Genomic DNA, 26,859 nt, shown 5'->3' on the forward strand with positions numbered 1-26,859 from the left:
TCAGGGCGTGACCCTGGTGGTTCAACACCTGGCAGGTTCTCTGAACGCCAAGGCGGACGAACTCAGCCGACGGTGCATGATGGATCACGAATGGTGCCTGAACTCGGGCGTGGCGCAAGGCCTCTTTCTGCAGTGGGGAGAGCCTTGGTTACATTTATTCGCCACAGAAGAGAACGTGCAATGTCATCAGTTCTGTGCATTGGAATTTCCAAGGCGGCACTCGCTCGGAGACACTTTTCGGCGCGAGTGGAGTTGCGGTCTGTTGTACGCCTTTCCGCCTATACCACTTCTGCCCAGAGTGCTGAAGAAGATCAAGCGCGACCGGGCCCAAGTTATCCTTCTGGCTCCGGACTGGGCACGAAGGTACTGGTATCCCGAGCTACTCAGCATGTCTGTCGGTCCCCAGGTTCATCTGCCTCTTCAGGAGGACCTTCGGTCGCAGCAGCAGGGGATGGTCCTCCACCCGAACCTGTCCAGTCTCCACCTACATGCTTGGAGATTGAGAGGCGACAGTTGAGGCCATTTGACTTGCCTCCTGAAGTCTGTACTGCGATTCTGGCAGCCAGGCGTCCCTCCACGAAGTCGGTATACGCCTGCAGGTGGAACAGATTTGTGGCATGCTGCACAGCAAAGGCTGTGAATCCTCTCTCTACGCCTCTTTCTGAGGTTCTCCTCTTCCTTCTTTCTCTTGCCCAGCAGGGCTCTGCTCTGGGCACTCTCAAGGGTTACCTTCCTGCCCTTTCAGCCTTTTTAAGGCTACCTGATCAGCCACCTTTGTTCAAGTCCCCAATTCTAAATAGGTTTTTGAAGGGCATCACACACATGTTTCCCCCTGTTCCATTCGTGATGCCTCAGTGGAACTTGAACCTTGTTCTTACCTATCTGATGTGCGCTCCCTTTGAGCCACTTCATAACTGTCCTCTTCGCCTTCTTACTCTGAAGACTGCCTTCCTGGTTGCCATCACCTCTGCCAGGAGAGTGAGAGAGCTCCAGGCTCTTTCTTCCAAACCTCCATTCCTTTCTGTCCATCCGGACAAAGTTGTGTTGCCGACAAGACCCTCTTTCCTGCCCAAGGTTGTCACAGCTTTCCACATCAGGCAGTCCATCACCTTTCCCACCTTCTTTCCGCCTCCGCATCCCTCAAAGGAGGAAGAGCGTCTCCACAGTCTGGACCCAAAACGTGTGCTCTCGTTTTATCTGGATCGCACACGCCAGTTCCGGGTGGATGACCAACTCTTTGTTGGTTACGTGGGCGCTAAGAAGGGACGGGCGGTACATAAGCGGACCATCTCTCGGTGGGTCGTGTTGTGTATCAAGGCATGCTACTCCTTGGCTAAGAAGGAACCTCCTGTTGGGTTGAGGTCCCATTCCACTCGGGCCACGGCGGCTACTACTGGCCTGGATCGGGTAGAACCCTGCAGGACATTAGTCAGGCAGCTACGTGGGCCTCGCTGCACACGTTTGCAAGACACTACTGCCTGGACAGTCAAGTCCGGAGAAATGGCTTCTTTGGCCGTACCGTCCTCCAGGACTTTCTGGTGTGATTATTGGTTCGCAGACCCACCACCGGGGTTTGTATTGCTGGGGTATCTATTCTAAGGTAAGGAATCTAATACTAACCTGTTTCTTTCAGATGAACAAGTTACTAACCTTCGGTAACGATATATCTGGAAGAAACAGTAGTTCGTATTAGATTCCTTACCGCCCCACCCATCCTCCCGGTTCTGCGAACCGATATCTAGGGTTAAGGTCATCCCCTTTCAGGCCCCTAGTTTCATGGCACTGTTGTTGGTTTTTATCATGGCTCTGCGTTTCTGGCGCGGAAAAGCTATGCATAAGAACTGATGTCGGCGTGCGAGGGGGGCGTCTAAATACTCCGGCGACGTCATCCTAGCGCAGACGACGCCGACGACGGACGTGGAGCCGCAGACGACGCCTACCGACGCGCAGGGGTACTGCTACGCAAAAGTTTCCGGATCCAGTCTGACGCCTGGGGATATTCTAAGGTAAGGAATCTAATACTAACTACTGTTTCTTCCAGATATATCGTTACCGAAGGTAAGTAACTTGTTCTTAAAAGGGAAGGTGGGAGCTTTCTAAAATGTGGTTTTATTTCCAAAAGACGAATTGACTTGGGAAACTCTAGCATATCTCTTAGTCTTTTTTGTCCTTGATGCATGCCCTTTGTGTCCAGGCACAAAAGTGCTGCAGTTGAAGCCACAAACTGTCCATACTAGATTCTGTTTCCTGTACTTGGACTGCTACCGCAAATCATGCCAAGGATTCCAACTTAATTTCTAGCCTCCAATTTCAAAATCCTTCACAATTACAAAACTTTTAATGTTTTTAGGTCGAAGCCTGGTTTGCAGCGCATGCGCTGCTGCAGGCGAGAGTTCTTGTAAACAAGAAGGGGCATGAAACCACGCCCCTTCTGCCATTGTTCGGCCTCGTGAAACGGAGGCCTTCCATTGGACAATGCCCCTGTTTGGATGATTTGTCCGGTTGTGATCCCGCCTTTTGAGGACTCGGTGACGTGACTTACGGTGTCGCAAGCGTATTCTCTGAAATATCGCCAAGGCAACCATGAGTTAGGTCAGCAGTCCGGGAGGGGTGGGATTAATTATCGCGTTTCCGGCCATTTTTTTTTCTTTCGCATTTTTGCAGGCATTTCTGCGCGTTCCTCGGCGGTGGCGGAGGTAGGGAGGAGGCCGTGCTGGTTTTCTCTCTCTCTCTCATCTTTGACAAAGGCATCCTCGTGTACTTTCGCTTATTCTCTCAGGCATCAGAATCCAGGTGTATGTACAGTTCAAGTGGATTATGTCAGTCTCTTTTTAGTTCACTGGCCCATTCCAAAGTGTTTTGCTCTCTTAATGTCCCCCGTGTGAGTGCATGCGTGCAGAAAGTTTTCCTTGTTGCTTATTAGTCTCATTGTGGTTGCCTTGCTTATTCCAGGTGCGCACAAAGTTCTCACGGGGTTGAGTTACAATCCTGGCTATTCCACGTATTACCCCATGCGACTCCCTGGGCCCTCACTCACCTATGGATTGCATCCTGCACAGTGACGGCTGACTGCCCATGGCCCCGCCCCCTTGTACCGCATTGTCCGTCGCCTGCTTTCTCCTGGGACTGCGGTTTGCTTTGCACACATCAGGCTGCTGCTCCCTGCCCTTGTTCCCTCCGCACGCCCACACCTGGGTGATGTCAGTAGCGCCATGCAGGGCAGAGGAAGGGAGTCTCGGACAGGAAGTGCAGCTTTGGACAATCCCGCAGCGGCTGCAGCCTGGGTTCGGCACTTCATTGAAGCTTGGCCGTAAAGTGCTGTGGTGAACGCTCGTGCAAACGTCAGTTTATCCACAGCTTGTGAAAGGTGCGGTCTGTGAAAGGCTATGCAGACTGCGCAAATTAAATGAGAGTGCCATGGATATAGCCTTATAAAATGATTTCAGTGTGTATGGTGCTTTAAAGTGCACTGAACAGTTGGTGTGAAACGCACGGAGTCTGTAAAGTGCTTTGGTGATAGCCTGTCTATATAAAGGCGCCAGGTTGAAAGTACTTTGGGTAGAGAGAGTCTGTATGTTAGGCACTATTCTATGTAGTGTCTGTGAAAGGCTCTGCACAATTTGCACTTCTGGCGGAGCGTCCTTAATGCGTTTAGAAACACTTTTATTAAAACCGTTCGGTGTGTTAAGTGTTTTAAATCCAGACTGTGTAACATAGACGGTCCCATTAAAGTGAACTATTAACCCTTTAACACTACCCCCTGCAACAAACAACTTGACACCCTCCTGAAAAGTGAGCTAATCTCTGAGTGATTCAGGTGAGCGGTAGTGTGTGTCGGGGCGGGAGAGTTGGTTTGAATTGCGCTGAGATTTTGCTTTCAGAGGCCAGTCACAATTCTGACGTAGACAGATTGAGACTGACCCCAGAACACAAAAGGGGTTCCCTGTTGCTCATTTTATTCACAAGTAGCAGAAAGGGTGCCGCATTTCTTTCCACCCAGGGCGCTCTCCTGGCGAAGGACGACTGACTTCACATTACCTCATGTTCTCTTGCTAAGTACTGGATTCTAATAAGTAGCGCGAGTTGATGAAATGTGAAAGAAATATGCAGCCCACAGTTAATTGCAAATAGAAATGAAGGTATTGATATGGGTCGGTTGGGCTGCTTACATAGGAATACCTTCGATCACGGGGATGAAGACAACTTTCCGATTTATTTTCAGTTGATTTGCTTCTGATGTAAAAGAATATAGCAAACGCATCCAAGGAGAAAACAATTACTTATGAAAAGCGTGTCCTCTTACCAGTGTTCGTGAAAGCAAAATAGGCATTTGCCAAAGCCAAACTCACTCTCTACTACTCACTCTCTACTACTCACTCTCTACTACTCACTCTCTACTACTCTCCACTCACTCTACTACTCACACTCTACTACTCACACTCTACTACTCTACTACTACTCTACTACTCACTCGCTACTCACTCGCTACTCACTCTCTACTACTCGCTACTCACTCTACTCTCTACTACTCACTCTCTACTACTCTCCACTACTCACTCTCTACTACTCTACAACTCAACTCTCTACTACTCACTCTCTACTACTCACTCTCTACTACTGACTCTCTACTACTGACTCTCTACTACTGACTCTCTACTACTCACTACTATTCACTCTCTGCTCCTCTCTACTACTCACTCTCTACTATTCTCTACTAAACACTCTCTACTACTTTCCACTACTCACTCACTACTACTCTACACTACTCACTCTCTACTACTCTACACTACTCACTCTCTACTACTCTACACTACTCACTCTCTACTACTCTACACTACTCACACTCTACTACTTTACTACTCACTCTCTACTACTCAACTCTCTATTACTCACTCTCTACTACTCGCTACTCACTCTACTACTCACTACTACTCGCTACTCACTCTCTACTACTCTACTTGCTACTCACTCTACTACTCACTCTCTACTACTACTCTACTCACTCTCTACTACTCTCTACTCACTCTCTACTAATCACGCTCTACTACTCACTCTATTACTCACTCTCTACTACTCACTCTACTACTCACTCTCTACTACTCTACTCCCTCTACTCTCTACTACTCTATGCACTCTCTACTACTCACTGTACTACTCTCTACCACTCACTCTCTAAGCACTCTCTACTACTCACTCTCCACTACTCTCTACCTCTCTCTCCCTACCTCTCTCACTACTACTCTCTACCTGTCTACCTGTCTACCTCTCTCAACCCGCACATATATGCATATATGTGTGATCAAGCCTCTTCCTGAGGCGAAACGCGTCATGGCGGACGCGCTGGCACGAAATTAATTAAACTCACTTTTCTGCACCAGCATTCCCTGGGTCTACTCTTCGTCATTTGGACGTCTGACAGCGTGCGCTGGCAGTGTGGCGATTTCTTAAAGATATGTATATATATATATATATATATATATATATATACACACACACATCTGCATATCTATATAAATGCTAATATAAAAGCATGCATACATATACATATATGCATACATATGCCTGTTATGTACATGAAAGTTTGAAAAACACTAATAAAAGCAAAGCTAAAAAGCCACCTAATTACAAACAGAGTTGCTTTAACTTAAACATGGGCAAGACCTATTGCATTTTCAATGCTTGTTATGTTTACATCTTGCTTTTTTTGTAAATGTTTATTTTATTAATCTTCTATAATAAATTCTAGAATTCTATAAGCAGCTGAGGACCCCTTGAGTAGGGTTCGGGACCTCCAAGGTGTCCATGGACTATAGGTTAAGGAACACGGTTCTAGATAGTTATTGTGAGATACATTTTTGGGCCAACAATTCCGGCCTGCAGACATACAATTTTATATGGAGGATGTCTATGCTTTAACAGAAATTATTTTGTGAACAGGTAACACGTAGATGTCAGAGTAGGCAAATAGATTTGCATTTCTTTAAACAGAAGAGATTGGCTTCTGCATTCTGACCTAGTTTCAAGCAATACATTCAATGTTTGAGGGGCTGCAAGTAAACAGGATTTCCATAGTCAATTGTCTAACATAAAAGTGTTGACAATAGAAATGTTTAATTTATTATCAATCTAGGGGAGAAGGAGCAAATAATTTGCAGGCTAACAAACACAGGTTCTAGACTAGTAACATTAAACACATGGGATCAAAATCCCAAGTAGGAATCAACATGTATACCCAGGTTCCAAACTCTTAAAGGTGGAGACGGAGAAGCACCTATCTCAGAAAGCCAATCGAGACTGGTCATTTTAAACTTACCTGGCGTAAAAAGAAGTTCTGTTGTACTGGGATTTAGTTTTAGATGGTTTGTTGTCATCCGCCATCTTGTTACTGAAACGATCTGACAGGGCAGTAAACGGTAATACAGGAATTAAGTATATTCCAAGAATTAATGGAGTATTGTCGGTAGACATAAAAATTTGCGTTCATTTGATGCTGTACGTCAGCCAACAGGAGCACGTAGAGAGGACACAGTCACTGAGATAGGATGGGTCACTGATGTACACCACAAAGAAGTATTGCTGGTTGTGAGGAGTAGGGAGGGATGGAGACCACCTGACTCAGATCAGTCATAGATGTTTGCATCCAGGTAAGAATGGCGCCTTAAACACCGATCTGGAGGCCACCACAATATAGACAAATATGACAGGAGAGAGTAGGTGAAAATTCTTGGGCTTGAAATGGTCTCGATTTGTTTTTTTTCGATAAGGGTTTAACTGATGCTTTCTTCCACAAATGTGGAACTACTTCAGCTTCAAGGGAGGAATCAAAGATACACATAACCTTAGAGTAATAAAGAGATGGACTTCTCATGCATGGAGCATGGCCAATATCCGACGGGGGACCAGAGGGGCGACTACAGCTTACAACCTCAAGGCGGAGGGACTCAAAAGAAAATCTCAAATCCGATCCGAATCATAGGCAGGCTGTGTAGAAATAACGGATTTGACCTAGTTTGACTGTATTTATTTTCCCAGAAAATAATGTTGCCAAATTCACAGCTTTGGACAGAATATGGGATTTAGCTATGCATATCCTTGGGTTCCTGTAATTACACTACTCCCTTCAAGAGTTCCTTCATGATACTGTGTGCAGCACAAACTCTAATAAAAACCAGGTTTTTTTGATCCACCTAATTTGGTCATAAAATTGCCTTGCTTTTGCCTTATATTTTTTTAATAAAATCTTTATTGTATGATCGAAGTCATAAACTGTTGTAGGTCTAGTTTACTAGCAGCCACGTATGAAGGAAACCATGGCTTGATGGTAGAGCTAAGGGACAGTTTCTGTTGTCCAAGGTGAGAATGTTTTATGGTCAGGCCCGCCCCTTTGTCCACCCCAGATTGCTGTTTCAGTTGACCGGACGATAACCAGATACAGAAACCTCACACTTTGTTATGCTCATGTTGTGGATTCTCAAATTCGGAGAAAGCTGCATAGCTACTTGCAGTGAGAAGAATCGCAAAGGCCGTGTCTGTAGAGCAGCCTCTGAAGGAAACCTGAAAGAAGAACCACCTCAAACCAGTCCTGAAGTTTGAAACCGGGGATGCATTTGCTCTCTCTGGAAAATGTGCAGAAAGGGGATTCCCAAACTAGCTCGCTTTCTTCCAGTTCAAAGTCAAGCTTAACGAAAAAAGGAAGGGCTCCGCAGAGGACTGGAAGGACCGCTGTGAGATCAGGACTGATGTCTGCCTGACCGTCTCCAAGAGATGGTGACATTACCAGACGTCTGCACGTTCTGCTGGAAGAACTGGGGACCTACCCGCCTGTCTGCTGAGAGTTTTAAGGAGTCTGCCTGGCCCTGCAGGAAAAACCACCACTGGGTCTGGGCTCCCAACAGCACGGCCAAGCCACTGGCCAATAGTAAACAAAAGAATGCCAGTACTGTCTTCATTATTTGGTTTGATTTTGAGCGAGACATACGAATTAAACAATATGTTTCGTTACACTTTTTTTTGTCTGAATCAATCTCATTTATTTATATTTGCTTTTACTTCATTATCTTGGTTGTAATTTCACCAATTTTGTATTTCAAACACCATCTGTACAAAACATATACAACATTACACAAAATATTCATAAAACATTATCCTCAAAACATTTCTATTCATACTCTCTAACCACTTATTCCTCAAACATTCACTCTCATACATACACAAGCATCACACCTTATTTAATTGCACTATTCACAGTATGCCATAGACTAATTTTCAGGAGTAATTTTAACAATTACAAGATTGGTTGAGTGATCTAATGGCTCAAAATACAGTCTACGCATTTCGAACTTGTGGTGATTATGGAGTTCTCATCAGGACAAAGGCTCCTTCAGTTAAAGCCTGTGTGGTGACTTATTTAAAAAAACGACGGTGGACCATTTTAGTTCTCCATGGTTGAAGTGTAAAGAAGGTGTGATGCTTGTGTATGTATGAGAGTGAATGTTTCTGGAATAAGTGGTAAAGAGTATGAATAGAAATGTTTTGAGGATAATGTTTTATGAATATTTTGTGTAATGTTGTACATGTTTTGTACAGATGGTGTTTGAAATACAAAATTGGTGAAATTACAACCAAAATAATGAAGTAAAAGCAAATATAAATAAATGAGATTGATTTAGTAAAAAAAAGTGTAACAAAACATATTGTTTAATTCATATGTCTCGCTCAAAATCAAACCAAATCATGAAGACAGTATTGGCATTATTTTGTTAACTATTGGCCATGCAGGAGGCAAGATTGTCCGGAAGGAGAGAGACCCAGCATGTCTCCAGGGACTGAGGAACATCCATAGAGAGCAGCGTACCCAACCGCGAACTGTGTCTGACCCTCATTGAAGAGGGTATTTAAGGTCTCTCATGAGTGGCTCCTGGAGGGAACCTTTGCAAGTTGTTGTAGAGCCCAAGGTTTCGCCAAGGCTCCCTCTGCCATGATCATCATTTGGCCCGAACAGGGATGCAACTGCCTTTGACGCAGTTGAGGCTGCAGCTGCTGTGATCATCGATTAGCCTGATCCAGGCAGGGTGCAACAGCCTGTGGCTGGACGGGACAATCTCTGCCATGTTCATCAACTATCCTGATTAGAGCTGCAACTGCCGTTGGCCTGGGCACGGTGAGCCTGCTGTGATCCCCGTTTCAGCCCGAAAGAGGCCACATTTACTGACATTGGGCTGGGCCATTGACCGCCCGTTATCTAAGCAGTCTACACCTGCTGGGATGGCACCTTTGTCACAGCATCGCAGGACTGAGCAAGGCGAGCACTCAGACCAACCCACACAGCCCACGCCCGGCCTACATAGCGACCTTGGGAGATCAGAGTTCACAGAGGGTTCCACCCGTAGCAGTGCAGAGGGACATCTAGAACTGTTCAATAGGAATGAGGAACAGTCAATCACCTACCCACTGGACCACAGCTGGGAATAACTTGAGCGCTTCTGTGAACTGAATGCACATTTGACTGTGGAGAAATGAAGGTCTGAGTTTGAATCATACTTTTAATGGCATATTAATAGGGTAGATAAAAGCAAAAAGGATCAGCAGGTGAAGTACCATGAGAGAGGATCACAGCGACACAGCTTTGAATTATAAATTATATTGTTTAGTATTTACAGCTGTGTGATTAAAAGTACTTTCCTTTATGTAAATGGGAAGCACTGAGCTGGACAATGAAGATTGTTGATTGTCTATTGAGTGCGGATAGCTGGAACCCACATTGCTTCCTGAGAAGCAGGGACTACCCTGGGAGTTCAGTGCGGACGGGGATGCCCATGGCCCAGTTTGCAGAGACACACCTTTACCCGAACAGCACAATTGCAGATACAAGGCGAGCGAGAGCAAACTGTACCAGCCGGTGTTAGATCGGTTTAAGGAGCTGGAGTGAGGGAGGTGGACGACCAGGACCTAGGATCAGGAGATCCGTGCGGAGTTTGTATGGACTAAGACAAATTCTGCACAGAGAACCCACATCATGTTCCATGCGCAGGCCATGCCCCGCTTAAGGTTTTGACTCCGGATTTACCTGACACATTAATGGCCCAATTCACAAAGGCTCTTCCTGAAAAGTCAGAATTAGGTCACACCTAAAAGCTTGCATAATTATTCCTCTGACTTCAGACACAAACATGATCTTAATGGGATACATATAAGGTTTACGTCGGAGGAATGAGGCATACTTGTTGCAGGAAGGATGGTTAATCAAGAGTTAGTGATGATGGAATGCAATGATAAACTCCATAGAATCCACTACCAACCCAGTCACCTCTCTAAATACAACATCTTCAGGAGAGCGTAAAGTAAACAGAGTGGAAATCTCACCAGCACTGGCTCCAAAGTCGCTGTCTAAGCCGGGACCAGCCGATGAGCTGTTGGCAGAGAAGGGGATTGCTGTGTGGTCGTGCCGGATGGTGCTGGGCTGCTCGAAGTGAACAGAGTCCATGGGACTCACAATCAGAATAGTGTTGCCCTGGCGTTTTCTCTGGGTGCTCGTCTTCTGAGCGTACTGTCCCGCCGGGGTCACCTGTGAGAGGGAGAGAATGAAAAGCAACTGGTGATGTTGAGGTTCTGACTATGCCAGAAAGATGATGCCAAGGTTCCTGCAGCATGCATAGTTAGAAGAAGCAAACCGCTTCATCTTATAAATCATACCATATATGAGATAACAAAAATAAATAAAACAATGTGTATCAAAGATTGTATTAACCAATATATAATTTACCTGAAATTATTAAATGCCAGTTACTTTTTCATGGCCATTTTAAGGTATTTTGATGCGAGAAGCAAGGCAGTGCTCCTCCCCCATAATGTGTGCAACATTAACATACCTTAAAACACTTAGGGCCAGATGTATCACGCTTTTTAGCGTGCATAAACGATCTTAAACCCGTTTGCTCATGCTAAAAAGCATGGGCCATGTACAAACAGTATTATGCGACTCGCAAATAAATTGCCACTCACAAAATACTGTTTTGCGGCTCGCTATTAGGAAGGGGCATTCCCCTTCCTAATAGCGACCATAAAGCTATGTACCAATGTTTTGCGACTGCAATTGCGGTTGCAAAACTCTTGCAAATTGCCACCTACTTCAAGTAGATGGTAATGCATTTGCAAATGGGAAGGGGCCCCAAGGGACCCCTCCCCTTTGAAAATGCATGCAATATTATTTTTTAAAGGCAGGCAGTGGTCTTGCAAAAGTTTAAGCTTTTGGCATTGTTAATGACAATGCCTTTTTTATCTGTTTTGAAAACCAACACATAAATAAATGGCATTATCATTTACAGTGCCAATAGCTCAAACTCTCGCAACTGCGAGACCTATTGCATTGCAAATGCTTGTTAATAAGTATTTTTGTTTCCTGGAGGTCTGTGCCTTTTGCTGCCTTACTCCAAGCACACTGTCAGGGTGATGGGAGACATTGGCTTCCAAAGGGCTGGGAATAAAGGTACCAGTGGGTGAAGGGCAAGCACTGATCTGTTACTCACTGCATCTGTAACCTACTGCTACAGGCCTGATCTTGGAACTGGAAACAAAGACAGACGAGTTAAAAATAAAATTAAAATAAAATGTATATACAATTTATGGCTGCTTCCCACTGTTTGTGATATGGCCCTGGTGGTTGGAAGGGGGGGGAGAGGTTGAAGAATGATGATAAACAAAATTGCAGCTCTGTAGCTGTTGGACCCCTTATACCTTCGCTAGTTTTTTGTAACATGCAGACTAATAACAGAAAACAGTTCAAAACAAAACACATCCAAGATTGTCTAGATTCCTTAACGTGTTGCCACCTTTTACTGCTGAAGGTTTAAAGAAAAGTGTTTTTTGCTTTTTTTTACTTGCGTTTTTATCAGATTACCTCACTGACATTGCTCTCAGTTTAAATTTATCTGGAAGGCACGCATATTATATTTAAACTACTTTCTTCATGTCACACTCCAAAATGTTTCCTGCAGTTAGTTCAGTGCATTTCACAGGTACTGTTTGAGGACCAGCATTCAGTGCGAGGTGATCATCATTGCGAACTGACAGGTATGTTGGCCACATGGTACACGCACGGTACTGGGTGACGACCTGCTGCATGCAAACAGAGCTGCCATTTGCAGAAAAAAACCCTGGTTTTAATATGTTTACTTACACCTCTTGAGTCGTCTTAGCGACAACACAGGATACTTGGGAGTTCATACCACTCTATCCTCTCCCTGGGTGGAAAATAGTTAAAACACATGCACGCTCCAGACACAGAGCCAAGTGTCAGGGAATTAACGCCAGGGGAAAAGCAATTTGTTCCTCCTGTTCGGTGTGGTTCAAACCAACAGCGAGCCTTCCAGTAAAAGGATAACAGCATTCGGCTCTACGCAGAGTTCACTTTTGTCTCAGAAACAAAAACCCAATGACACACTAATTTCCAACAAACGCCTGGCAAATGAAAGCGGTAAAGCAGGATTTGAAACAGAGCATGCAAAGAAAGATAAAAGACACGGAAAGCAACGGCACAGAAAACGCGGGTTTAACAGTTTAGCAGGCCAGGCCCCTGGGAACGAAGTGTGCTGATTCCTCCTGAAAGGAAGCACTGTACGCAGTTCTTTCATCTCAAGAGAGGCATAATGTTAAACAAGAAGCACCAGCAAAAAAGGAGACGGAGAGGGCAGGGCAAGTGAGTGGCCAAGACGTGTGGGAGCGCGCACGCTTGGGAGAGCAGTCTGCTCATTTTGAAGCACTGCACTCGTGTTTGAGGCTCGCCCCTGCTCGCTCCCGCAAGTGGATGCAGCCACAAGCAAGAGTGTGTGCTTGAAAATTATCAGAGCGACAGCTAAAGGCCCTTCTATGTAGCGCATGCGCGCTGCATAGGGGAGACCTAATGAAACCAAAACTTCCATTATTTTTTTAAATGCATCCGGTTTTCCCTTAAGGAAAATGGGCTGCATTAAAACAAAAAAAAGCCGCTTTATTTAAAAGCAGTCCCAGACATGGTGGTCTACTGAGCCCAGGAGGCCACCATCCCTGGGAGGGCCTGTCATTCCCAATGGGGTCGCAAACTGTGAGAGGCTCATTAATATTCATGAGCCTCGCAATTTGCGACCCCATTGGGAATCGCAAACAGTGTTAAACACACTATTGTACATGCCAAATAGCACCTCGTAAATTGTGAGTGGCTATTTGGCAGGTCGTACACCTGGCACATAAAGGCTAGCTGGTGCATGTACACCCCCAAGAAAGGCCATCACAGCTGACTGCGTGTGCGGCCTTTGTTCCTTTGGCAACAGAAGCTATACGACAATTACAACAGAAAATCAAAAATGCGTTTTTTAAAGCTGAAGACAAAATTAACTTTTACAAGGTTATTGCATTTTTCTGCGAGAAGCCCTGGCTGGTGACCAATTAGTAACTGCATGAGCTGTGTGCCACAGTGAGCACCTCTGTGCTTTCTTGCCACTGTTAACAGTAGGAGAGGCTGCAGGAGGAACCACAGAAGTGTGGCCGCCACACTTGAAACATCCAGTGCCTTAAATGCAAAAAATGTATTTTGCAATATGGGATAATGAAGATTGTATATGCACCGGGGTGTGTGATACGGATTTCTTTTTTTTTGCCCGTCTAAAATACATGGAGGTTTCATTCTAATTCACCAGCGTGTGCACACACACACACGTATGTAAAAGGAATAAGCCCTCCAATAGCATATAGTGTGACTTACAATAATACTACTACCCAACTTTGACACACAGTATCATTCTGCAACATAAGTTCGGTTTTCTGTCTTTAGTAGAAACTATTTGGGGATTGTGGAGGTGTTTTTTCAGTGTTTGCTCACTTTGGAAATCAGAGTTAATGCAAACTGTATACTTGCAGTGTGTACAAACCAGGTTAATTAATTGTGGTACTAAGCACAGTCTTTTACGGCTAGCAAGGATCCCGATGAACATCCGTTCTTTGCCCTCTTTGAAACAGTCGCATACTAGGAAGTAAAGCAGTGTGATCTGCATGCACATTCACTCTTGGTTTCATTAGTATAATCAGTCAGATGTTACACTACAGTTCAGTAACCTTATCTCTTTATTACTAACAGAAGTTACAATTAGGATTGCTAAATGGCTCCATGTACTGGGCACACCAGTTCAACAATGGCCCTCGGAGAAAATGCATACTTTATGCACAGGCCATTGCATAAACTCAAGCAGATATACACAACATACCCAATTGAACCCCGTGCCATTTTCACCTACTGTAAATCACATTTATCTCAATCAAACTCACTCAAAGGAAAACCTTTTACAACAAACTGCAATATACCTTAGAAAAACATGCAACTTTCGTTAAATACACTTCTTACACTCTCGATACACAAAAAACTGTAGGGTGTCAAACGAAACCATTAATTTAAAAAAAGAAACAAGCATTGTATTGTTATTAATCAGTGACAACAGGCTGAAGGATGCCCTGGGGAGGCATTCATGCATCTCACTAGCTGCCTTCAGTGGCTGTTACCATAATCTGTTTTTTGAAAAATAGACATCTGGACAATAAAGCAGAAATCTAAATGGTTCAGTTTGAAGAAAGGATTCCGCTGCCCTTATTTTCTGCCACCGAAGGTAAATGTCTTGTGTGCCACGATATAGGGCAGGACCTGAATGTGGAAAGGTAAACAGGTATTTATCAACATATACACTTCTTGAGAAACATTCAGACTCGTGTGGCATCCTTGTTAGAGCAGACAGACATTCATAGCTTTTCTATAAGAAAGCATGCCTCTAATCTTCAAGAGAGCTCAACCATTTTAATCCATGTGTCAATAGTTCATCTAGTCCTGTGCTTACCTTTGTATTATTATACTTGTGGCTTTATATTTCCATTGCAAAAATTAACACTACAAGTCCCAGAATGCAATAAACTGAAGCCAGACTGGGAAACTTACTCTCATTTGAGAATGACCTACTTATGCTATTAAATTAGAACGTATTGTGTTGGAATAAAAAATTAGGTCGCTATCGCGCCAAGAATTTTCAAATCTATTAAGGACACGGAGGCGAGGATTATGCTTCTCTTTCTCTTTAATGCTACACACAGCAGCCAATGAAATTAGTATTATGCAACAAAAAACTCCAATTCCCATGATGCAAAACAGTACATCACATCCTGTAATAGCCCATACGAGCCAGGCAATACCAGATATCTTCCTCTTTCTTTGCTTCGAACAATATGTCCATAAATAACTTTAAGTCCAACAGAGAACATCCTCTAACGTGGAAGAACAGCCAACTGGAATGAAACCTCTTCAAGTTGAAGCGTATTTAGTCCATCTTCTTCTCAGAACCTGGAAGAATGAGAAATAAAGCCCGTAAATTCTGCTTAAACAGACCATAAAATCATGGGTAGGCCAATTTATTACAATTCATGTAATATGACCGGGTGGAATAATCCTCGCCTCCGTGTCCTTAATAGAGTTGAAAATTCTTGGCGCAATAGCTAGCAAATTTTTTATTCTATCACAGGACTGGAGACTTCGTATTATGCTAGTTTAACACTGTTGAAATACTACAGAGGAAATATCACCCACCGGTTTGTAATAAAACTGTTTGAAAGTAGATTCTGAAGACCAATCAGCAGAATGCATAATGTCTTGAACAGCAGATCCGAACATAAAACTCTTAGAGGCCATGGTGCCATGAACAGAATACGCCCCAAAAACCTGGGTATCACATATTTCAGCCATCTGGCTATAGTAGCCACAGTAACAGGTTTGAATGGCTTCTACAAAGCCAGCAATAATTGCGTTACCCCCGGAGGCTGAGTAGACCTCGTACATTCTTCATAGGCTTTAAGGCACCACACAAAGCTTAACATTACTTGGAAAGGCATGATAATTAACACATCTGGACATTGTCTTAGTTCTGGCAGTAATATTGAACAAAATTCCCTCTGGAGTAAATACCCTACCTGTAATGTCCAATGCCTTGACATCTGATGACCGTCTACATGCCGCAAGACATAACAGCATAGCTAACTTGGCTGACACTTGTTTCCTTGATAACAAATAATTTTGGGGCCAACTGTTGAACAGGGAAAGAACTAGAGATACATCCAATAATGAAGTATATTTGGGCCTGGGCGGATTCGCTACCCTAATACCTTTGAGAAGTTTGCAAACAAGTGGATGCATACCTACAGGTTCACCTTCAATCTGAGAGTGACCCGCCGAGATCGCGGAACGGAAATTATTAACGGACCAATATGCTAAACCTTCCGAAACCCTGCCGGAAAGTCTCCAGGCCATCAGAAACAGATGCCCCGACATTACCATCGGGTGCGTCTCTCCATGAGGGCCCTGGAGCATCATAGGGGACTGGTCGCAACTCACCTCCAGAAGACTCGGAAACCAAGGTTACCATTTTCAGAGGGGAGTCACTAGTATCACCTCCGCCTTCTGTCGCACTATCTGTGAATACACTCGAGGGATCAAAATGAATGGGGGAAAGGCGTAATTCAGGGACTGAGACCAGTCCTGAGTGAAGGCATCCGTCGCCAGAGCCAACGGATCCGGTCTCCAACTGAGACATCTGCCGATTCAACCTAAAAGCAAAAAGGTCGATCTGGCATGTCCCCCAGATCCCTTGTAACCAATGAACTACCCGCCGCTGGAGTTGCCAATCGCTGTAGTCCTTGAGGTGGCGTGAGTGCCAGTCTGCCACCACATTCGACTGACCCGGAATGTATTCTGCTATAACCGATATCTGATGGCCTAGGCAATAGTGCCAGAAGTCCTTTGCTATCTCTACTAACATGGAGGATCGTGTGCCTCCCAGTTTGTTGCTGTAGCGAACTGCTGAGATGTTGTCCATCCTTAACAGGATGCAACAGGATACTTTCTTGGGAGAAAGAGTCTTGATGGCGAATGAGCCGGCGAGCAACTCTAGGCAATTTATATGGAGATCTAGTTCCTGGGGGGACCACCTTACTCCCGTGGAAATATGTCCGCAACGTGCCTCCCAGCCCCAACGGCTGGCGTCGGACTCTATGACAACTTCTGGAAGGGAGCCGAAAATGGCCCGACCGTTCCAAGCTTCTAAGTGACTAAGCCACCACTGAAGCTCCTGACGGACCTCAGAGGACAGAGGAATCAGGTCCATGTATGAGAGAGCCTTCTTTAGGAATTGAATCTTCAATCTCTGAAGAGCCCGATAATGAAGGGGGCCCGGGAATATCGACTGAATAGATGACACCAGGAGACCCTGGCAATAGACCTCAATGAGACTGTTTGTTTGGCCAACAGGGCACGTAGTTCTTTCTGTAGGTCGCACAACTTCGAGCGTGGAAGGCTCAACTGAGCCGCGTGCGAGTCTATAACAAAACCCAGAAAATCTATCCTTTGTGTTGGACGCAGAACGGATTTGGTTTCGTTGACCACATACCCGAGATTATGCAGCATAGCAATGGTCATGCGCAGATGTTGCACCGCCATTTCCTGCATCTGTGCCATGATCAGTATATTGTCTAAATACACTATCATGCGAAGCCCTTGCTACCTGAGGTAGGCTACCACCAGTTTCAACACCTTAGTGAAACACCATGGAGCTGATGAAAGACCGAAAGGAAGGACCAAATATTCGTACCACCTGTCTCTCCACTGGAATTGCCGGAACCTCCGAGGTGGAGAAAAAATTCGCACAAATAGATAGGCATCCTTCAGATCCAGACAGACCATCCAGTCGCCCGGTTTCAGAAGATCCGCCAAGAGATGGATACCTTCCATCTTGAAATGTTTGTAAACCATGTAGCAATTGAATTCCTTCAAATTGAGTACCAACCTGTAACCTCCACCTTTCTTCTGAACCAGAAAAATATTGCTGCAGAAACCGCGAGGGTGCTCGTCGCAACGTGCTATCGCATGTTTCTGCAGCAATTCTTCTATTTCTGAATCCATGAAAACGCATTCTGTTTGGGAAAAAGACAGCTGTCTGGGGCGCCTGTTCTGAGCGGGGCCCTGAAAGAAATCTAGATGAAATCCCTGAACAGTTACTAAAATCCAAGCATCCTGAGACAATTGAACCCAATTTTGAAAGAAGTAACGAATACGACCCCCCAAAGGGAGTGGGAAGTATCTGGAGCACTCACCTGATGATTCTGTGGCTTGGAAGCACCACAGTAGGTTCCTCTGTTGAACTGCCGCTTGTTGAAGCGCTGCCTGGTAGGGTAGAACGTTCCCCCATGGGTGGAATCCCAGTTGCCTCTACCTCGGCCTAAGTCGCCTCTCAGGGTGCCTTGGAAAGACTGGCAGCCAAACGAGCATCCCCGGCCTCATCCAGACCTGTTAAAAACACCAGCCTGAAAGACTCTCTTTATTCCTGACTGGGCTTTGTTGAGAGTCGTGAAGGTACCCACGTACTTAGCCACGTCCTTCACAAAACGCTCACCAAATAAATTGCCGTCCGCCAGGGGCCCAGGTTCCGCCGCTGCAAGCTCGATGAGGTTGGAGTCCATCCTCATGAGGAGGGACTTACGGCGCTCTGTTGATATAGCGCAATTAGCATTACCCAAGAGGCATATTGCCCTCTGGGTCCAGCCGGCCAGAACGTGTTGATCCATCGCTGTACCCGATTCTTGTGCTGTACCCGATTCTTGTGCCTCCAAGGCCATCTCCAATATTTTAGTCAGGGGCCCCACAACATCCACGAGCTTATCCTGGCTTCCCCTCCATGCGCGATCAATGCCCTTATTAGGGTCCTTTGTGAACTTTTTCAGAAAGGTCAACATGCTAGAATCTATGTTGGGTGTTTCTGCGACTTTATCGGCAATGTCCGGCCTAGGGCACTCAGACCTGAGCCTATTCCTAACCTCTTTGTCAAAGCTCTTACGGAGGTTGTCATGAATATAGACAGCGAACTCTGGCGCCGGTAGCCAGTCGGAAGATCTGGGATGAACAATGTCTGTAGGGTTGAAGTTAAAGGGGTGGTCACAGGCTGGACGGTTTCTGCATTCTTGGACTTCTTAGCCTTTTTCCTGGGAGGAGACTCGTCAGGAGTGTCCGTGGCTGTAGTGTCAGTCTTAGTATCCCTGTCTGGAACCTTGGACTTACTGGGATCAGAGACAGGCAGTGAGGACAAGGTATAGGAATGTGGCCAAGAGTCAGTTCGCGAACCAGAAGACTCACCGTCCTTCTTAGGGGCTGTAGAGGAAGTAAACCCATGGCGCTTAGCAAATTTCTCCAACTGATTAGTGATAGGCTTTAAAGCAGTTGCCAAGGCTTGTTGAACAGTTCCCAGAACTGCCTACTCCAGGGCTTGTTGACGGAACAATATTATCTTCAATGGAAGGATTAGCCACTTCCTCTACATAAACCTCATCCTCCTCATAGGTAACCCAATCATCCATGGTGTCGCCAAATTTATACATGAACTTGCTCATAGGGTAAGTATTAATAGATCTTGAGAGGAGTAAAGGAGGGAGCTAACCCACAGCACAAAGCAATCACCAGGTACCTAGCTCCTCAGCCAAAAGCTATAGCCAAGCTCTTGCAGCCCACAGGGCGTAAAATGGAGCAAAGAGCAGTAAAGAATACACAGAAGGTGTGTAACCTGCAGGCCCAGCGTTTTTACAGCTTGCCAAGCGTAGGGGTCCTGCTCAGAAGAGAATCCGAAGTGGAATGGCAGACAAAACCTAAGAAAAACAGGTAGTAGCGATGTGCGTAGCCCAATCCTACCAAAAACAAGCCTAATTGGGCTACGCACATCGAAACCAACTAAAAACGAAAGTAAAAGCTCAAAGCGTCTTCCGGCCAATGAGGGGGGCCTCCGCGCTCAAAATATATAAATTACTAGCTTACCCGTCGCACGTTGCTGCGATCTCAGAAGAAAGGAAATTTAAGGAAACTTGTTATGATAACATTCAATTTACATTGTGTCATTTTTATTGAAACTTATTCATTTTAATATTGAAAACATTTTAAAGTGTTTTAATTCTGTTTATTTATTCGAGTGCCTGTGGATACATGGTATCTTTTGTTTTTCTGTGTGGTTGGTACACGAATAAATCAGAAGGTTTTCCGATGCGTGAGCTGGCCAGATACAGTTGTCCATGTGAGAAGCACGGATTCTCCAAATCTAGTCCACACACTTGCAGTGATTGTCCTTGTGCTTTGTTGATGGTCATTGCAAAAGTGAGTCGCACCGGAAACTGTAAACGTTCAGTATTGGTAAGATTAGGAGGGCCCTGGAGGTCCGGGGGCCGATATTTAACAATGTTTTTTTTTTTTGACAGAAACCTTCGCGGGAGTTTACTCAACAACTTCCCAACGTTTCATGGCGATCGGATGAATGGTGTAGTAATCAAGAAGCCCGCCGCGCTGGTAAACAATTGTCACTGCCGCCAAAGGAGCAAGACGCTCTCCTCCAGTCTAGCGAGGCAGACGGTGTCGGGGAAGTCTAGCGCGATGCTCGCGGTTGGGGAAGCCCTGCGCGATGCTCGCGCTGCGCACTCACTCCGGACCCCGCAGGGACACACCGGCAAGACGCGCGCACACCCCCGGTGGCAGCGGGGTGTCTCGGTCGGCCGAAAGTCACCCAACAAAGTTGCAATAAGCCAAAAAGAGTGCAATTGAACAAGAAAACAGTGCAAACACAGTAATAAACAGCGGACAATGCGTGAAGTAGCTCTCAAGCATTACACATAAATTGCATTACCATAAGTACAATAATCAAGCAAGCACTTAACTGGCTGCTTGAGCAGCAAAGAAAGAGGAGGATATCCGGTATTGTCTGACTCCTATGGTCTATTACAGGATGTGATGTACTGTTTTGCATCATGGGAAATGTAGTTTTTTGTTGCATAATACTAATTTCATTGGCTGCGGTGTGTAGCATTAAGGAGAAAGAGAAGCATAATACGAAGCCTCCGGTCCTGTAATAGAATTTTGAAAGAAAATTTCTGGGTGAGGATGCGAGTCATTCTCCAGTAATAAGTCCAAAATCCTGTCCAAGGTCCAACACACAAGTTCAGTAATAAAATCTGGGCTCAACCCCCGATAGCTGTGGCACAGAGCAGACAGGCTTAACATAGGTGAAAATATTTAGCAGTAACAAACAATTAACAGGTGAAAACAAAGCAGACAAAAATTCCCACAACCAATTTCTAAAAAGAAGAAAAAATGGCACCAAAACAACTAAAATCCAATAAGAGGAACCAGAGATGAGAATTTTGAAGGTTTTAGGGCAAAAGCACCAATCAGAAGCCACTGCTGCTGACCAGGACGTAGGTGTAATTTCAGGCCAACTTCGATTGAGCAGAAGTCAGATACCCCAAGTGGGTCATCCCAGTAAAGGATTATACCTTGTGACTTGGTATCTGAAATGAAAGTCTTAATCCTCCAATAGGGCAAGGCTGCAGGCTGTATCTAGCGAAGTCCTCTCAAAGTCAAATAGTAATTGAATGTGGTCCAACTGAAACCATTAGTTTTGGAGGGAAAATCTCCAAGGAGGAAATACAAATTCAGTGCCGCCGAAGTCTTCTCATCAGTCGAATACTTTTTGCATGTTTTTCGTCAGATCAAGATTTCTATCTTTGGACTTAGTCATTATTATGGAACTCAGAAACCTCCAGCAGGGCAAGCCTGAAGCAGTACTTGACAAAGTCAAGTCCTCTCGACATTGGAATACTATCCCACAATGTCCTGCTGACACTCTGGTGGTCTTAGCAGTCCAAACAAACAGTTTCAAGTCCCAACTTTACAGACTTTCTACAGCAGTTCCTAATGGCCTCTTCTAAGGCCGCCAGGACCTCAGGAGCAACACTGAAGGCCAGGACTCACTCCAGCAGAGGCCATGAGTAGGGTCAAGCCCAGGTATAGATGCTACTGGTTAGCTGGGGGCTTTAAGAGAAAGGAGGCTTGCAGCTTGTGCCCCTGTAGCCACATAGGAGGGCAGCCAATTGAACTTTGGAGTCCACTGCCCACTCCTGGGCATAAGTGGGAGGAGATCCAGACAGCCCTTCAGGTCCCGACAAAGGTCTCAAGCAGAAGGCCCAGTCCTTGTTCGTGCTTCTACAGGTCCTGATGTGTTCAGCTGTGGATGAGCCACTTTTGTAGGATGCACGGCTCAAAAACTACCAATACCAGTCAACAGAAAATGGGGACAATCATGCAAAAGAGGGATTTTCTCACAGGCTGTATTGGGAACACACATACAGATCTCATACTCAGGCAGGAAGTGTTTCAATTCCTGGCAGTAGCTTTTCCAGTGGTGGACCGGACGGGGACAGCAGAGATTTGCAGTGTATTGAGTTCCAATATGAGAGTTTCTTGGTGGAAATAATACAACCAGTGCAAGGCATCTAACCTGGTGGCTTAAGAGGGCCTTGAGGACCTCGGATGGATGGTTGGAAAAACAAAAAGTGGTGGTGATGGTTGAGATGGGAATAGCAGTGGATTCGGCGGAAGAGTTTGCAATTTTGAATCAACCAAAATGCATTCTTCGGGAGATCACAGCACCATCTTAAATATGTACGACTGATTAAATGGTATATATTCAGCTGTTTTGGTGTCGTCCTACCTATTACATTTGTGTCACTGTGTTTCCAGAATTTTACCTGTCTTTATTTGTGAGCCTATCCATTAAATAAGAAATTGTTAAAATAATAATTGTGCTGTGTTGTCGCAAGCCTTGCATCTGCTAAGGGGGCTGTCACCCATGTAAACCTTCGGACATGGCTTCACTGTTTCATCATCAGCATGTGCATTCTGGAAATTGTAGTTTCACATTTGCCACTGCATCCATGAGCCTCAAATGTTCCGGATGGCAAGGTTCTATGTCAGACATATGAGATGGACAGGGGCATAGCTATCAATATTGCAGCATCTGAAGATGCATGGCGGCCCTGAGGTCTGAAGGCCCACCGCACTCCTGGTATGGAAGTCCTATCACTTAACAGGTGGGCAGAGTGGCTCATTTTCCTCACTTGTTTTAGGGCCCATGGCACCCTTGGTACACCACTGGGCATGAAGACACTTGGCAGCTATGCACAAAGTAGGTCTTGCATGATGAATTAGCAGAGCTTGGTATATGCACACAATTTACCTTACAATGATTAACGACCTGCATGGTGCAATACCTTCTCATTCAGTAAATTGTTCCGATCGTCCATTCTGCCAAATGAGAACAATCCACGGAGCTACATTGAAATGACTAGGGCCACGCAGTGTGTTGTAAGGAAAGAATACATCAGGTAAGTTTCAGTAGTCTTTATTCCATAGCGTTGCTGGACCATCAAGCAGAGCAGCAGCAGTTGTTCCAATTCACCAACCAACTGTCCCAGATAGAACATTAACACAGAATACTCACAAATGTAAGATTCTGCGAACGTAACCTTGCAACAAGCATAGGTTACTACAAATGTAAATTACTACATAGGTCTTTCCTTTAGAAAAGCAAAGACTGGGAAATAAAAAACAATAAAAATGAGAAAGAAAAAGAAAAAGAAAACTAAAAGAATAACAATATAAAATAAATAGAAACAAAACAAGGTAAAACGAGAAAGATAAATACTAAAATAAAACTACTTTAAATTAATAATATTCAGAATAAACACTGGGCCTCCGAGCAAGTTGCCCTGCACAATCTATTTAAATTAAACTCTATACCTATGAGGAATTCGACAGTCTCAAACTCTACGCCTCAGGACAGGTAGTCCCGCACAATCTTCATTACTGTCACCTGTTTTATTGCAAAGAGATTCAATGGACTGAAAACTCTTCACTAAAAGGCTCTTGTTCCACCATTGGCCATTGAGAAGTTTGACAGAGTTTCCTCTCACTTCTGTGACTTTAATTGGTGAACTAAACTTGGAAGACCCTTTCTTCACATGGACAGGTTTCTTGATAGAAACATAATCACCAGAATTTATAATAAAATCTCTGACAAACTTCTTAGAATCAAAATAAACCTTCTGTTTTTCCTGAACTAGTTTTACTTGTTTCCTAACACTACTATCGTTCCATTGTTTTCCTTTAATCCACTTGCTCATCCAAACTGGGCAAAACATAGTGGAAGCTCTGCGACCCCGCAACAACTCAAAAGGTGAAATATCAGCAGTTGAGTGAGGAGTAGTTCGGTAGAACCAAAGCATGCTCCTCACAGAATTGATTACAACACACTTGTTAGACAGAGCCCCCTGTATGCATTCACCTAACACTCTGTTCGTTCGTTCGAGCAAACCATTGGTCTGGGGGTGGTATAGTGAACTTCTGAGATGAGTTGTTCCACATTTGTGTAAATATTCTTCAACTTCAGAAGCAACAAACTGTGTCCCATTATCTGTCAATAAAAACTCAGGGAACCACTCCTTCAGGAACACATCACTGAGAAAATCAACCACCGTTCTGGCACTCACTTCTCACAACTTTAATCTCAGGCCATTTTGAATAGTAGTCCATAAGTACTAAAGCAAACTTGGACGAGGAGTCAAGAGCATGAAATGGTCCCACAATGTGTAACCCAAGCTTAACCCATGGTGCTGAAGGTAATTATATAGGAGACAAAGGTGGAGTGCGCAACTTAGCAATTGTGTCACAGCTAGAACAAATTACCCATGATTTGACAAAATCATCAATTTCTCTGTCCATGGAAGGCCACCAAAACGAAAGTCGCACTCTTTTCTTTGTCAATGTAGCACCCAAATGTCCTTCATGAGCACATTTGACCAAACTAGCTCTTAATGCAAGGGGGGAACAAGTCGGTCGCCTCTCAACAATAAATCATCCTCAATGGTTAGTTCATCTGCAACTTGTAAGTAGGTCTTAAAATCAAAATTAAGATTCCTCTCCTTTGGCCAGCCTTCCTTGACAGACTTCATGACAGTACCCAAAGATGCATTATTTAAGAGAGCAGGACGACACTCATCCTCTGACACAGCACACAACTGAGGAAGGTCCACAGCTGTCACAAGGAACTCTTCCTTATCTTCCTCTTCTACATTTGGTTTGTCCTCAACAATATCAGAAGAGCAAGATAAGAACTCAGCGCATCCATTCTTGCATCCAGGAATATATTCTGCATAGAAATCAAACTGAAGAAGTTTAGAAGATAGGCGTGCGATTCTGGGAGTAAAGATACTGACATTCTTACCACTGAGGATAAAAACTTAAGGCCAGTTTGAAGACAAAATTTCCTTCCCCACAAAAAGTTCCTAAATTTCATGACAGCCCACCAGAATGCCAACAGTTCCGTCTCAATGACTGAATATCTTATTTCAGAAGGAGACAGGACTCTAGACGCAAACCCAATAGTTTTGCACTCCCCCTTTTTTTTTTAGAGAGAACAGCACCCCGAAAGACATTACTGGCATCAACTGTGAGAGTGCAATCAAAAGAGGGCTCATAATGCTTCAAAATTCTTAACGAGCTAACCTGTTGCTTGACCCACTCAAAAACATCCTGACACTCCCTGCTCCACTTAAACACAACACCCTTCATGAGCATGTGTGACAATGGTCTTAGTTTACTCGCAAAGTCTTGAATGAATCTGGAGTAGAATTCACATAACCCAAGGAACGATTTGAGAGTGATTTTGTCACAAGGAGTTCTAGCTTTAGCTTTAACAATTAATGATGGTTTTCTATTGTTTCTGAGATGAATTTTTCCCATTTTTTAACTCACTCTTCCCAGTCTAAAGCTCTTTGTGTTTTTGAAAAATGCTTTATTTGTTTTAAACCTGATGATAATGCTTTCTGAATTGTAAGATTATGGTTTGTTTCTGTTTCTCTGGCAATGTACTATGAATTTGTAATTCTGATGTTGATGAAAAATAAAAATATTTTAATTTGGAAAAAAAACAAAAAACAATTGAATCAACTAGGCTAGACTTGGAAAGAATGCCATTTGTATTAACTAAATTACCTAAATATTCTACTTCCTTAGTCACAAAAACACACTTGTCTCTGTGTAAAACAACACTAGCCTGAAATCTTGATAATACTTCCTTCAAGATGGCATCATGTGAAACTCTATCAGGAGCAAAAATAAGGACGTCATCCTGAAAAACAGACAGGCCATCAATCCCCATCAAAATCTTGGTCATGAGACGTTGAAATACAGATGCCGCTGAGGCCAGCCCAAATGGCATACGTACATATTGGAAAGTTCCAAAAGGGGAAACAAAAACAGTACGAGGTCTAGACTCTGGTGGCAATTCTACTTGATTGTAGGTAGATGCCAAGTTCAACTTTGTGAAAACTTTTGCATCTTTCAAGCTTGTTAGTAACTCATTGATATTAGGTAGTGGATGTGAGTCAACCCATATTTCCTTGTTAAGACAGCGAAGGTCAACACAAACTCTGAGCTCCCCATTCCTTGCTACAACTGAAGGGGACAACCATAAAGATGACTCTACTGACTCAATTATACCTTTGCTGCACAATAAATCAAGTTCTTTCTCAAGATCTTGCCTGACACTGAAGGGAATGTTCCTGAGCTTATGTTTTACTGGACAAGCGCTGTCCTTAACAATAATCTTGTGCTGAAAAACTCTGATCTTACTCAATTCTCCAGAGAACACATGGGGAAATTCACTAACTAGATTCTCAAGATCAGGGCAGTCTCTTATGGCCAACACTTGGTCTTTGGTGCCTGGCCTAAGCACCATCCCAAATACTCCTTGGTGGAACCAGCCTAAGATGTTCAACCCTTTTTGCGCCACATACATTTTACCTACAATCTTCCTTCCCTTGAATTCCATGATCTCTTCGATGTACCCAGAAAGATCAATCTCACATCCCTCATAAGAGACAGCTTTACGATCGGGGGGAAGAAGAGTTCTGTTAGGCCATGTAGCTTGATAG

The 26,859-nt window shown here is 44.3% G+C and overlaps 1 protein-coding gene across 1 annotated transcript in view; it reads right to left on the reverse strand.

Moving 5' to 3' along the window:
- LOC147726149 (protein huluwa-like) overlaps nucleotides 1-26,859 on the reverse strand; it is a 129,529-nt gene that overhangs the window by 22,423 nt on the left and 80,247 nt on the right. The window contains exon 2 of the mRNA XM_086962890.1: nucleotides 10,363-10,564. Within this exon, the coding sequence (XP_086819016.1) occupies nucleotides 10,363-10,564 (202 nt within the window). The remainder of the gene's footprint in view (nucleotides 1-10,362; nucleotides 10,565-26,859) is intronic.

The sequence above is a fragment of the Lissotriton vulgaris genome, chromosome 3_1, assembly GCF_964263255.1.
Source record: "Lissotriton vulgaris chromosome 3_1, aLisVul1.2, whole genome shotgun sequence".
NCBI classification, from domain to species: domain Eukaryota; kingdom Metazoa; phylum Chordata; class Amphibia; order Caudata; family Salamandridae; genus Lissotriton; species Lissotriton vulgaris.